The sequence below is a fragment of the Harpegnathos saltator genome, unplaced genomic scaffold, assembly GCF_003227715.2.
Source record: "Harpegnathos saltator strain DR-91 unplaced genomic scaffold, Hsal_v8.6 scaffold432, whole genome shotgun sequence".
Taxonomy (NCBI): domain Eukaryota; kingdom Metazoa; phylum Arthropoda; class Insecta; order Hymenoptera; family Formicidae; genus Harpegnathos; species Harpegnathos saltator.
The window spans coordinates 253,657-267,982 of NW_020230242.1; the positions used below are offsets into that span (position 1 = coordinate 253,657).

The 14,326-nt window shown below is 36.9% G+C and overlaps 1 protein-coding gene across 7 annotated transcripts in view; it reads right to left on the reverse strand.

The window, feature by feature from the left end:
• Window positions 1–14,326, reverse strand: part of LOC105187110 (uncharacterized) — a 107,838-nt gene that overhangs the window by 72,068 nt on the left and 21,444 nt on the right. For 2 of the 7 annotated variants that reach the window (XM_025301576.1, XM_025301578.1), the window contains exons 5-7: window positions 12,156–12,290; window positions 10,906–12,066; window positions 10,771–10,842 (exon numbers count right to left, since the gene is read on the reverse strand). In XM_025301576.1, the coding sequence (XP_025157361.1) occupies window positions 10,771–10,842; window positions 10,906–12,066; window positions 12,156–12,290 (1,368 nt within the window). The other 5 variants (XR_002162914.2, XM_025301577.1, XM_019843163.2 and 2 more) reach the window with 5 other exon arrangements.

Consider the following 14,326-nt stretch of genomic DNA (forward strand, 5'->3'; position numbering starts at 1 on the left):
AATTACTGATTATTCTGATTATTCAATTTACTGATATGAGGCGAGTGATACCTTTGTATGGTTCCTTATAGGTCATTCCTATAACGGTGTATAGAAAAATCAACTTTAAATAATAAAAATAAAGTCATTGATGCATATGACGTAAGTAGTCGTATAGAAGCACGCTCAACGAGAGTGCGCTACGGCTGATGCTGCGTCTCCGGTCGTCGGCGTATGGCGGGCCGTTTGCTCTTCCGTATAGTAACACTATACGAGGGTGGTCCGATAAGTACTTAGCCTACAAAAGAAAAACGAAAATTTTGGAAAAGTGGCGATTTATTTCTCAACATAGTCTCCTTTTAGCTCGATACACTTGACCCAGCGATGCTCCAACTTCTTTAACCCGTCTGAAAAATACGTTTTCTCGAGGTCTGCAAAGTAGGCCTCCGTGGCGGCGATGACCTCCTCATTCGACTCAAATTTCTGCCCGGCGAGTGACTTTTTCAAGTTTGGAAACAAAACGAAGTCGCACAGGCCAACGAAGGGCCAAATCTGGAGAATACGGTGGATGGGGCAGCAGTTCGTAGCCCAATTCGACCAATTTGACTTGGCGAGGGCGGAGGTGTGAGCCGGTGCGTTGTCATGGTGGAAGAGCACTTTTTTCTTCGCCAAATGGGGCCGTTTTTTCTGCAATTCGGCGTCGAATCGGCCCAATAATTCGGCATAGTACAGCCCTGTGACCGTTCTGCCCTTCTCCAGGTAGTCGATGTAGATCACACCTTGTGAATCCCAGAAAACGGTGGCCATCACCTTTCCGGCCGATAGGACAGTCTTCGCCTTCTTCGGAGCACGTTCGCCGGGTGAAGTCCACTGTTTCGACTGTTCCTTGGTCTCTGGTGTGTACCAGTGGATCCATGTTTCGTCGACGGTCACGAAACGACGCAGAAACTCCTTCGGATTGCGCTTAAATAGCGTCAAACACTGCTCTGAAGTGGTCTCACGGTTGCGCTTGTTGTCCGGAGTGAGCAAACGCGGCACCCATCGCGCCGACAGCTTTCTCATGCCCAAAATTTTATGCAGGATATGACCCACGTGGTCTTTTGAGATACCTACTGTCTCAGCTATCTCGCGCACCTTCAATCGGCGGTCTGCCAATACGAGATCGTGGATTTTTGTCATGTTATCCTCCGTGGTAGCCGTTGTCGGGGCACCTGGGCGTGGCTCATCAAAAATCGATGTGTGACCACGTTGAAACTCGTTAAACCAATTTTTGACAGTCGCCATCGAAGGAGAAGAGTCACCGTATACAGCATCCAAGCGCTCTTTGATTTCGCTGCGCGATTTTCCTTCCAAAAACAAGAATCGAATCACCGACCGATATTACTCTTTTTCCATTTTTCTGAAATCCGCGGACACGCCCGCTTCCACACGCGGTCAAAACAAAACTACGAGTCCGATTCGGCTGAAATTTCGACAGTAGCCGTTTACGAGAATGTACTACACGATAGTAAATTTCTCTTGCGATAGTGGCGCCATCGGGCGGTGAGGCTAAGTAGTTATCGGACCGCCCTCGTATAAGGAATCATATGGAGGTGTGATTTGCCTAGAATAAGCAGTAATTGCAGGTTTCGGCTAGTGACATTTTTTACTATATTCAGGCCATTCCTACAATGTTCCCACTATTGGCCGGATAAATGATTGTTATTTCCTGTCATCTGGGGACTCAAATAATGATTTTTCAAAATCCATTCACTTTTCCCTTGGGTGCTAAAATCGACATTTTTTAACATTCTCCTTTGTGTACTTATTTGCGTACTTATTTATAAAATGGTAAAGGACTTTTTTGGTTAGAATGACCTAACCTACAATTACAGTGGCGCTCAAAAAAATAGAGCTACCTCTAGCGAAGACAAAACGAACCACACTGTTATTAGTTAACCTTAATTACACTCGAAGCGCAGCAATTAGTTGCCATCAGACGAGTGTAGAGAAAATTGATGCTAGTTTGCTGTCGTAGAATAGTGTTGTGAAATGTGAAAGAGTTGCAAATAAGTTAAAGGTCAGTATTAATTGGGTTAAAATAATAGAACCATCTTATTTCGCATTTACTTAAAGTACTAGGTGTGTGAATTAATTCGGTCCATCTGGCGGTCAATTGCTGTACTATGTAATTTTCTAACTTTTAATGTCTGCAAAAGGCTTTATCTTTTAGTTTTGATATCTGACAATAATATTCAGTTGATAAACGTTTAGGTTTGTAACAATAACATCTTTATTGTATAACATGTTTATCTGATTCGAAAATGTCGAAATTCGAGCCAAAAAAGCATCATTTCTGAGAAGTTCTCATTTTCTGTTTTCATTTGAAGAAAACAGCTGCTGAAGCTCATCGAGTGCCCGTACAAGCTTATGGTGAAAGTGCTCCCACCGATAAATCATGCAGAAAATGGTTTCGACGTTTCAAAAGTGATGATTTCAGTGTCGATGACAAACCTTGTTCAGGTCAGCCGAAGAAGTTCGAGGACGAGGAATTGCAGGCGCTAAACGATGAAAATCCGTGTCAATCGCAACATGAGCTCGCGCAATTGTTGAATGTTAATCGATCAACAATTTCTGTGCGTTTGACAGCCATGGGAAAGATTTACGAAGAAGGAAGATGGGTACCATACGAACTGAAAGAAAGAGACATCGAGAGGCGAAAAGCCATCTCTGAAATTTTACTTGCCAGACAACAAAGAAAAGGTTTTTTGCATCGTATTGTGATTGGAGACGAAAAGTGAATATATTTCGATAATCCCAAACAAAGGAAACCCATTAGCGATCCAGGAAAACCATCCACATCGATACCAAAGTGGAATATTCACAGAAAGTATAGAAGAATATTCACAACAAAGTAATGCTCTGTATATGGTGGGACCAGAAGGGTATAGTGTATCATGAACTATTAAAACAGAGCCAAACCATCACTGCCGAACTTTACTAACAACAATTGATCCGTTTACACAACACATTGAAGAATAAGCGGCCAGAATATGCAAAGAGACACGACAAAGTGATCTTCCAGCACGATAATACTTGGCCACATGTTGGAAAGATTGTGAAGGTCACCTTGGAAGCATTTGGTTGGGACGTTTTACCTCACCTGCCGTATTCATCAGACATTGCTCCATCCGATTATCACTTGTTCAGATCGATGGCACACGGGCTCTCGGACCAGCACTTCAACAATTATGAAGAAATAGAGAAATGGCTCAATAAATGGATCACTTCGAAGAACGAGTCGTTAAAGCTTTTTTTTGGAAGAAAAAACGGACCGAATTAATTCATACACCTAATACATTTTTCTAATGTCATCAGATATTTTTACTACTGTTTATAAATATATCACAATCTATTTTTGTTTACTAATGATCTTTTTATCATCCATACTTTTAGATGGGAAGAACAAAGCATACAAGTAGTGATGAACGCAAACAAATATTTCAAATGTGAAAAAATGGTTCAACGATGAATAAGATTGCAAAACAATTAAATATTTCTCGGAAACGCGTTCAGAATTAAGAAAGCGAAACAAACAAAGCCAACACCTGAGAACCGAGGAAGACCTAGAAAAACTTCTGCGCACTTGGACTGAAAAATTGCATTAATAGTTAAAAAGGAACCTTTCTTGAGTAAGCCACGCTTGAAAGAGATGATATCCAGTCAATATGATATTAAACTATCGACATCGACTATAAAAAGAAGACTGTGTAATGCAAAACCTAATGGTCGCATTGCTAAGAAAAAGCCACATGTATCTAAACGAAATATTATAAAAAGATTAACTTTCGCTAAAAGCCATAGAGGAAAATACGATGAATGGTGGCGTAATGTGTTGTCCGACGAATCAAAGTTTAATAGGTTCTCTTCGGATGAAAAAGTATATGTGCGACGGCCACCGAATCAAGAAAACGATCCCAGGTACACTTTGAAAACTGTAAAACACGGTGGCGGCAATGTTATTGTCTAGGGATGTTTCTCTTGGTATGGCGTTGGCCCATTATTTCGAATCAACGGCATTATGAATGTAGAAATGTACAAATGCATTCTGAAAGATATTATGTTACCGTATGTCAGAAGTGAGATACCTTGATATGGAAATTTACGCACGATAACGATCCAAAACATACCGCTAAGGTTATAAAAAAATTTATTGAGGAGGAAAAAATTCCCATTTGGAATGGCCACCGCAGCGTCCAGACTTAGATCCAATAGAAAACTTATGGGATACAATTGACAAAAGAATCGATCGTTCGAAAGCTACAAATCTTGACAAATTGTGGGAGGAAATCAGAAAAGCTTGGTACTCAATTTCTAAAGAAGAGTGTAGACATTTAATAGGCTCTATGGACAGAAGATGTCGAGCTGTTTTGAAAAACAAATGTTTCCCTACAAAGTACTAGAGCACATAAATGAAAAAAAATTATTTTTGTTAATTTAGTTAAACTGACATTTAGTAAACAAGCAAATTTGTCAAGTGCTCAATCTGGTGCCTAGAATGGGCACCAGATTGAGCACTTGATGTCATAGATCGAGTTCAATAATCAATCAATCAGCCCTTTTCAGGGCCAATGATGTGCAATATCCCATCGGCGACCTCCACGTGGTACACATCGGGTGATGCTAATGCCGAGGGTACTGGACATGATGAGATAAAAGATTTTTTCCAAACATTGGCGGAAAAAAGTGCACGATCAACTATGCGAAAATTCGAGTGAATTTCTTGCAGCATTCCAAGAACTTTTTGTCTTCTGCAATTTCCCCTCAAACCCCACCATTCTCGAGTAAAAAATTCAGAAAGTTTGAAAATTTCAATTTTGGAGGCTGAATAAGTGAAATTAGTTTGCGTTATAAAAAAAATGCTTCAGACAAAAGTTTCATTTTTTTTTACGTAGAATCGATTGCCGATGTGAAAAATAGGGGTTCCCATTTAAGAAAAAAAAGTTGACCTTGAATGACCTTGAACCCATCACCCGAGGTCAAAATTGTTGATGGCATCGAATGTCCCCCTTAGAACTGAACAACATTTGTCTGATATTTTTTTCTGGAAAATATCATCCTCGAATTTTATTCAGCCGGCCGGATTAAAATGGAACACCCTGTATATGATGGTTATTGTGCCCAGCGATAGGTTCAAGATTCAGAATTCAAAGTTTAATATATACATATCTAACATTATTTATATTTGTATGATATTTTATATTTTTTTACCTCTCGAAAAGATATTTATTACCGCAAAATTTTCTAATATTTTTTCTTATGTAAGATTATAAACACTGTGCATGTAGTGTGTATGTATGTATATTTTAGCATGAAATAAATAAATATAAAAAGAAGTGATATCAATATTTCTTAGCCAATATACAGGGTGTCCCAAAATTATAACACACCAACTCCATAGGGACGTAGAGCTAAGTGAGAGGGACGAAAAAGTCCTTTTTTATTTAGCGATATCTTGCATAAATTTTTTAATAATAAAGCGCATAAAGTTTGGTATTTGTTACGCCCATCGCAGTCTATAGACGCTCCGCGACGAGGCTGTGTGCGTCGAAGCTGAGCGGCAACGCGGCTAGCGCTGACCGTCGTGCGGCGTCAAAACGCCAAGACACAATTGCGACGGTCAACGCGAGACGCGTTACCGCTCAGCATCGACGCACACAGCTCGCGGAGTGTCTATAGGCCACGATAGGTGTGACAAACATCAAACTTTATGAGATTATTACTAAAAACTATGCTAGATGTCGCTAAATAGAAGAAGATTTTTCATTCCTCTCGTTTAACTCTACACCAGTGATGTCAGAAATGCAATCCGGTAGCACAGCATAGCGCGTGAGGGGTAGCGCACACAACGAGCGACTTCGTATCCGTGAGTTTTCGGTGCTTCGGCCGGCGTCGGGCTTTGGACGAGAGCAGCACTCTGCAGAATATCCGTAAACGTACTCAGAAATACACCAAAAGCGTTTTGGAATAACGAATATTTTCAGATTTCGGCCAGCATCTGTTACTTTTCTATTGAAACACACAGTGCTCGGGAATATTAATTTGTTTAACAACCGCGATACAAGAACGGTTGTGCCCCTTAGCATAGTCTAGTGATTATATTGCTTGATTATATGGCTACATTTCTATATCCTGTTTTTCATACTGTCTCTTATTACATAAATCAAACGTAAAATGCAATTTAAAGTAAATGCAATATAATTGCAATATAAATGCAATATAAATATTTATTCGTTACAGAAACGATATAAAGGAAATAAAGTATGAAGGATAGAAGGAACAGAAATAAGAAATAAAGAAATCCACTCTTGGTCAACATATGTCATTTTCGTAAAAACAATTTTGGTAGCTATTGAAACACTTACGTATTGTTTATTCAAACAGAATTAAATAAAAAATGAAATGAAATGATATTTGCTATGTAAAAAATATTTCTTCTATTAATATATGTATTATTTTGCGTGTAACAACTACATGTAGTAAAAATTAATAAAAAATGTAGTTTCGCAATAATTCTACACATATATTAATAGTCTATGTACATAATGTTGCTCAACGGAAACCACGAGAAGGTAGTCTTTTCCGTCAGAAGGAAATGTAAAACATTAGTTTCTCTTAATATTGCATTAATTGTTATATGCATATAATCTTCTTATAATATAACATGTAGAAATAAAATATGTTATAATATAAAAAATATGTTGCGATATAAGAAGGAATACAATATTAGAAAAAAAAATGTTTTGCATTTCCGAAAGTTGGGATGAAGAATAGGAGAGAATAGAGAAAGGATAGGAAGACAGAAATAGAGAAAGGATAAGAAGACAGACTAGATAGAAATATAGAAAAAAAGGATAGAAAAAGAGTAAAAGGAACTACAAAAATAAAACATAGATAGAAGCGATAGACAGAAAAATCCCAGGCAACACGGACTTTGAAGAGATATACTAAAGAAAGCCTAAGATGTCCAGAGGACGTTCAACGTCCTGAGGACATCTTTAGAGCATTTCCAAGATGTCTCTTGGAAGTTATGTTGTCTCGGATATAAAGAATAGAACATAGAAAGACACGCAATGCATAGAGAGTTATATTAAGGTCACTTTACACGATGTATACTTTAAGACAGAATTCGGAAAATATTGGATTTAGAAAACAATAACATACTTGGAATAATTATACGATTGGCACGATACGATTGGAATAATTATGATAAAAATAATAAAAATATACACATTTAATAATAATACACATAAATAATAAATATATAAATATATATAATAAATATGTACACATTTAAAAATCATGTATTGTTAGCTACAATATACAATATATTACATGAGTAGATATATAACCCAAATTTATCGCGAACAATATACAGGGTGCACGATTTATCTGAAGACATTGAAATATCTCGAGAGCTATGCATTGGATAAAAAAAGTGGTAAATGAAAGTTGTTAGTCTTGAAGGGGGACATCCAATGATACCAAACTCGACCTCCCACCGCACCTCCTGGGGGTGGGGGTTGGGGGCAACTTTGAAATCTTAAATGGAAACCCCCATTTTTTATTGGCGGATTCTACGCCACAAAATACGTAAATTTTGTCCGAAACTTTTTTTTTGATTCGTGATAGATGGCGCTGTAATCGCAAAAAATTATATTTTCCGCAATTCTCCAGAAATGATCATTGGATTGAGAAATAAAAAATACCTGTTCAATATTTTTAAAGAACATAATAAAAGTTATTCCCCCCCCATCCTCTCGGGGTAGGGTGGATGATAACGTTCAAATCTCAAATGGGGACCCATATTTATCATTGTAGAATTAGATTGTACGTGAAATTTTTATTGAAACAATTTTTTTCATTTGTGATAGATAGCGTTGAATTTTTCCGAGAAACTACTTTTAGCGTTACACAGGAACAACGACGAGGACATAGTAGTTTTATATTCCCTTCGGGTGCTTTTTTAATATGAGTCCCCTTGCCTCTCACAGATCGGGGTGCTTTTTTAATGTGAGTCCCCTTGCCTCTCACAGATCAGGGTGCTTTTTTAATGTGAGTCTCCTTGCCTCTCACTGTTCAATTAATTAGAGCAAGTGTTCGAAATTTTTACCTTCAACTTCAATACATTTATCGATCCTTTTTTCAAATGACTGTACACAGGATAGAAGTATATCTGCGGGATAATAAGCCTTTTATAATAAGCCGTAGTTCGCCATACACCCACAGTGGCGCGTCGAGCAGTTCCCTCTTCGATTCGGGTTCCCATTTGAGATTTGAACGTTACCACCCACTCTACCCCGAGAGGATGGGGGGGGAATAACTTTTATTATGTTCTTTAAAAATATTGAACAGGTATTTTTTATTTCTCAATCCAATGATCATTTCTGGAGAATTGCGGAAAATATAATTTTTTGCGATTACAGCGCCATCTATCACGAATCAAAAAAAAAGTTTCGGACAAAATTTACGTATTTTGTGGCGTAGAATCCGCATCTGCAATAAAAAATGGGGGTTTCCATTTAAGATTTCAAAGTTGCCCCCAACCCCCACCCCCAGGAGGTGCGGTGGGAGGTCGAGTTTGGTATCATTGGATGTCCCCCTTCAAGACTAACAACTTTCATTTACCACTTTTTTTTATCCAATGCATAGCTCTCGAGATATTTCAATGTCTTCAGATAAATCGTGCACCCTGTATATTGTTCGCGATAAATTTGGGTTATATATCTACTCATGTAATATATTGTATATTGTAGCTAACAATACATGATTTTTAAATGTGTACATATTTATTATATATATTTATATATTTATTATTTATGTGTATTATTATTAAATGTGTATATTTTTATTATTTTTATCATAATTATTCCAATCGTATCGTGCCAATCGTATAATTATTCCAAGTATGTTATTGTTTTCTAAATCCAATATTTTCCGAATTCTGTCTTAAAGTATACATCGTGTAAAGTGACCTTAATATAACTCTCTATGCATTGCGTGTCTTTCTATGTTCTATTCTTTATATCCGAGACAACATAACTTCCAAGAGACATCTTGGAAATGCTCTAAAGATGTCCTCAGGACGTTGAACGTCCTCTGGACATCTTAGGCTTTCTTTAGTATATCTCTTCAAAGTCCGTGTTGCCTGGGATTTTTCTGTCTATCGCTTCTATCTATGTTTTATTTTTGTAGTTCCTTTTACTCTTTTTCTATCCTTTTTTTCTATATTTCTATCTAGTCTGTCTTCTTATCCTTTCTCTATTTCTGTCTTCCTATCCTTTCTCTATTCTCTCCTATTCTTCATCCCAACTTTCGGAAATGCAAAACATTTTTTTTTCTAATATTGTATTCCTTCTTATATCGCAACATATTTTTTATATTATAACATATTTTATTTCTACATGTTATATTATAAGAAGATTATATGCATATAACAATTAATGCAATATTAAGAGAAACTAATGTTTTACATTTCCTTCTGACGGAAAAGACTACCTTCTCGTGGTTTCCGTTGAGCAACATTATGTACATAGACTATTAATATATGTGTAGAATTATTGCGAAACTACATTTTTTATTAATTTTTACTACATGTAGTTGTTACACGCAAAATAATACATATATTAATAGAAGAAATATTTTTTACATAGCAAATATCATTTCATTTCATTTTTTATTTAATTCTGTTTGAATAAACAATACGTAAGTGTTTCAATAGCTACCAAAATTGTTTTTACGAAAATGACATATGTTGACCAAGAGTGGATTTCTTTATTTCTTATTTCTGTTCCTTCTATCCTTCATACTTTATTTCCTTTATATCGTTTCTGTAACGAATAAATATTTATATTGCATTTATATTGCAATTATATTGCATTTACTTTAAATTGCATTTTACGTTTGATTTATGTAATAAGAGACAGTATGAAAAACAGGATATAGAAATGTAGCCATATAATCAAGCAATATAATCACTAGACTATGCTAAGGGGCACAACCGTTCTTGTATCGCGGTTGTTAAACAAATTAATATTCCCGAGCACTGTGTGTTTCAATAGAAAAGTAACAGATGCTGGCCGAAATCTGAAAATATTCGTTATTCCAAAACGCTTTTGGTGTATTTCTGAGTACGTTTACGGATATTCTGCAGAGTGCTAGGCATTATTATTATCGTGTGTGACGCATTGTATAATTATATAACATTAATAATGCCCGGCATTTTTCACATCTTTGAATGTAGTACTCAGAAATATAGCAAATATCTTTCAAATACACGAAAATTCGGCGCTTTCAGGCAAAATTAATTTATCTACTATTCATACAATATTCCTATAATGTCTACAACTTTAATAATGCATACTCTGAACGACATAAGAATTATTTTATAATGTTTCTAATTACGTGAAGGAGGTCTACGAGCGGCGAAATAACAAAAGAAGTCTATAGCGCGGGATTCCCGCGGCCGGCGGAATTAGCTATATGTATCGCTCGGCGAAGACAGAGACAACAGACGTCGTCTGCTCTCGTCCAAAGTCCGACGCCGGCCGAAGCACCGAAAACTCATGGACACGAAGTCGCTCGTTGTGTGCGCTACCCCTCACGCGCTATGTTGGGCTACCGGATTGCGTTTCTGGCATCACTGTTTTACACCTCTATGGAGTTGATGTATTATAATTTTGGGACACCCTATGTATAATTAACGTACCTACAGATCCATATAAAATATATACCTATGTATAATTAACGTACCTACAGATCCATATAAAAATGGATTTGCGGAATTCCATTGAATAAGACCTCTTGGTGTTACACCTGTGTTGCCTAAAATTTAATTGTTTTTTAGTATTAACAGAAATTAATTATTATGAACGTATATTTCGTTACCTTGATTACACGAATTGTCTTCACTTTTGCATCCAGTATTAACTTCAGTAGGAATCCCGTTACTGATAGTAGAAGATGAACTTGGTCCGTATATATTTGCAATATTTGGAACATGATTGTTTATTCCAGCAGGATAATATGTTTTATTAACACCGCTGGGACCATTTATTACTTCATTACATGATCCATGTTTCATCGAGACATTGTTATTTCCTTTGCAACCGTTGCTGCAATCATAAATTCTTCCACAATTGCTACTTCCGCTAAATGCACCAGTAGGTGCACAATTTCCACTCATGCATCGAGATCTACTTTCGTGTTCAATTTGTCCATCTTGCCAAGTTCCAATCCTAGGTTTTTGAGTAAACCAATTACTATTTACGTCTGTAGGATGCCTTCCTGGTGAGGTTCCGATCGCGGAATGATCACCCAATGTAATTCCACTTCCGGGTTTTATTCCAGACCAAGTTCCACTATTACTTTCAGGATATCTGCTAGGCATAATTGCACTTCCATCTTCAGATTGTCTGTAAGGCCAAGTTTCGACTCCGCTTCTAGAATACCCCTCAAATGTAAATGGTTGTTTACCAGGCCATAGTGCGCTTCCATTACTAAGTTGTGTGTCAGACTTAATTTCAACACCGTTTTCAGGTTGTTTTCCAAGCCATGTTCCCCTTTCGTCTCCAGGTTGTTTATTAGACCATATTCCAGTTCCGCTATTAGACTGTGTATTATGAGAACCAAGTCCATAAGTAGGTCTAGTGATTTCAGTAGAGCTTTTAACCGCGGAATAACTTGAACTTTTCGTATTAACCGATGGTGTACTATGGATAAATGTCTGTGTTATACCAGGAATATTATATCTTCCAAAAGATGTATCAAACGCATTTGTATTAGCATTTGTAGTTATATTACTACTTGCAACATCGAAACCGATTGGTTTTGGTCCTTTCGGTCTGTAAAGACCATCGGATGAACCTGACGTGTTTACATAGTCAAATGGAGTTCTAGTTGTTCCAAACATAGTATTTATTACATGAAATCCAGTGTGAGGTGTTGTATGCAAAAAGGGCCAGGTATTACTTTTGCTTTCAGTGTGACCAGTATTTGACCAAGAATTGGTAGCGATAGTTCTAGTCCCATCATTTGGATTAGGGCCCTCTAGATGTTCATAAATATTTCATAAATATTATATATACTTTTAGTTAGATATTCTGATAATTTTCTAGGACTAATTGTAAGTTTATTACCATGAGTTCCAGAAACAATTCCGAATGAACCAAATCCTCCTTGTGGATTTTTATTAAGCCCAAAGGTACTTGCTACGCTCGAAGATGACATAATATGAAGTTTATTTTCAGGTTGACTATAATCAGGTGCATTTCCTAGACCATAAATAAGTATCACTATCAGTGTTGGAATATATTTGACTTAATTAATCGTAAAGTCTGTTATCACATGGTGTTATCACATTAGGGTACTTGCTGGTTATTAGTAGCGAATTCGGGACGCTTGCACTAGTGCGTACCGAGTGCTATCAAAGCCTGTTTATAGTCTGTTATTATATTTAAAAATCGTCTTAAATATATCTTCAAATACCTTTTACTAGTCAAATTGTCTGTACAGATGCTATATAGATAATTTGATTAGCTAAAAATATTTGAAGATATATTTAAGACGATTTTTACATATAAGGACGGACTGTGGACAGGCCTTAGTCGCACTCAATGTGCTCTAATGCAAGCGTCCCGAATTCGCTATTAGTGTGTCGGTGCGCGTGCATGTGCAATGTATATATTGCCAAGGACTTAGTTTGCATATCTATGCTATTAAAACCTTTCTCTTTATGTCTATGAACTAATTATCAAGTCATCTTTATTTACATAGAGTGTCTGACACAAGTCGTATCAATCTGCATGTGAAGATAGAGCATGTTAATTTGAATACGAGGACCTCTGTCATTGTGTAAACAACCACATGAAATTTCGAGTTATTCATAAAAGAAGATTAATGAATCAATGTACGTGACGCTGTGGGATGCGTTCTATAGATGCGAACCGAAAATGGCTATATATACAGGGTGTTTGAAAGCTTATCATGCAGACGAAAGTTGGAGATAAATTGGGTGTAGCCGAGAAGAAAAGTCATGTACCATAATGTCAAATTGGCAATAGTTACCGAGTTATTAATTAAAACATGTGAGCCAACGAGCGCGTAGAGAGCTATAAGGAAAAAGCTATAAAGAAAAAGCTCGTTCGCTCCTCGTCATTCGCGCTCGCTCGCCTCTTGTCGCTTGCGCTCGCTCGCTCCTCGTCACGCACGCTCGCCTCTTGTCGCTTACGTTGCCCCTCGCCGCGCGCGCTCGCCTATCGTCACTCGCTGACTTTGCCTGTATCAAATGTCTACGTGCTTACTGCGGTCGCTCTCTACGCGCTCGTTGACTCACATGTTTTAATTAATAACTCGATAACTATTGCCAATTTGACATTATGGTACATGACTTTTCTTCTCGGCTATACTCAATCTATCTTCAACTTTCGTCTGCATGATAAGCTCTCAAACACCCTGTATATATAGCCTGCATATCAAAAAACAATTGTCCGTGTATTATTCGCATCGTTGCTCCAGTTTTAGCTGCTAATACGAGCTCGTAGCTAGATTGTCGTTAAGAGACAATAATTTCTCAACCATTTTTTATAAGCTCGTTCCTACAGAATGCGTCTCACATTGTCGAACGTCAGTACATTCAAAATCAGTAATTGCTAATCTTCTTTTATGAATAACTCGAAATTTCATATGGTTGTTTACAAAATGACAGTGATCCTTATATTCAGGTTGACGTGCTTTACCGCGCGAGTTGATATATTTTGCGTCAGACACCATGTATATCGAATGTTTGGTTTAATTTATATAGCTACAGCCAATAGTAGGACTGACTAAAATAAATATAAAATCCCATACCGTTTTGCGATATTCGTAATAATTATCTAGCAACTATTACTAATGCGCGAGACATAGCAGTAGCGAGATAAGACATGAATAATAGCGTATTGTCCTGTTTGCCTTCTGTATGTCAGCAATAATTGTTAGATCGACAGAGCCGTTCTCTTGCCCGAGTGGTTACAATGCGTCTCCAATCATTCATCTCAACACGTGCTCACTCGTCAGATTTCCATAATCAACAACTCGATAATTATTACAAATATTGCAAAACTGTATGAGATTTTTATATTTAACTTAATCAGCTGTATACTTTTATTATCTATGGCTATATGTGAGTTCCCAAACATCCTGCATAAAGCTCTATATGCTATCACAAGTTTAATTTTAACTGCTTCAATATACATAGATAAATAAAGGAAGATTGCTTACATTGTACCAATTTTTAATTTTTTAAAATTATTTGCAAATATTTAATAAA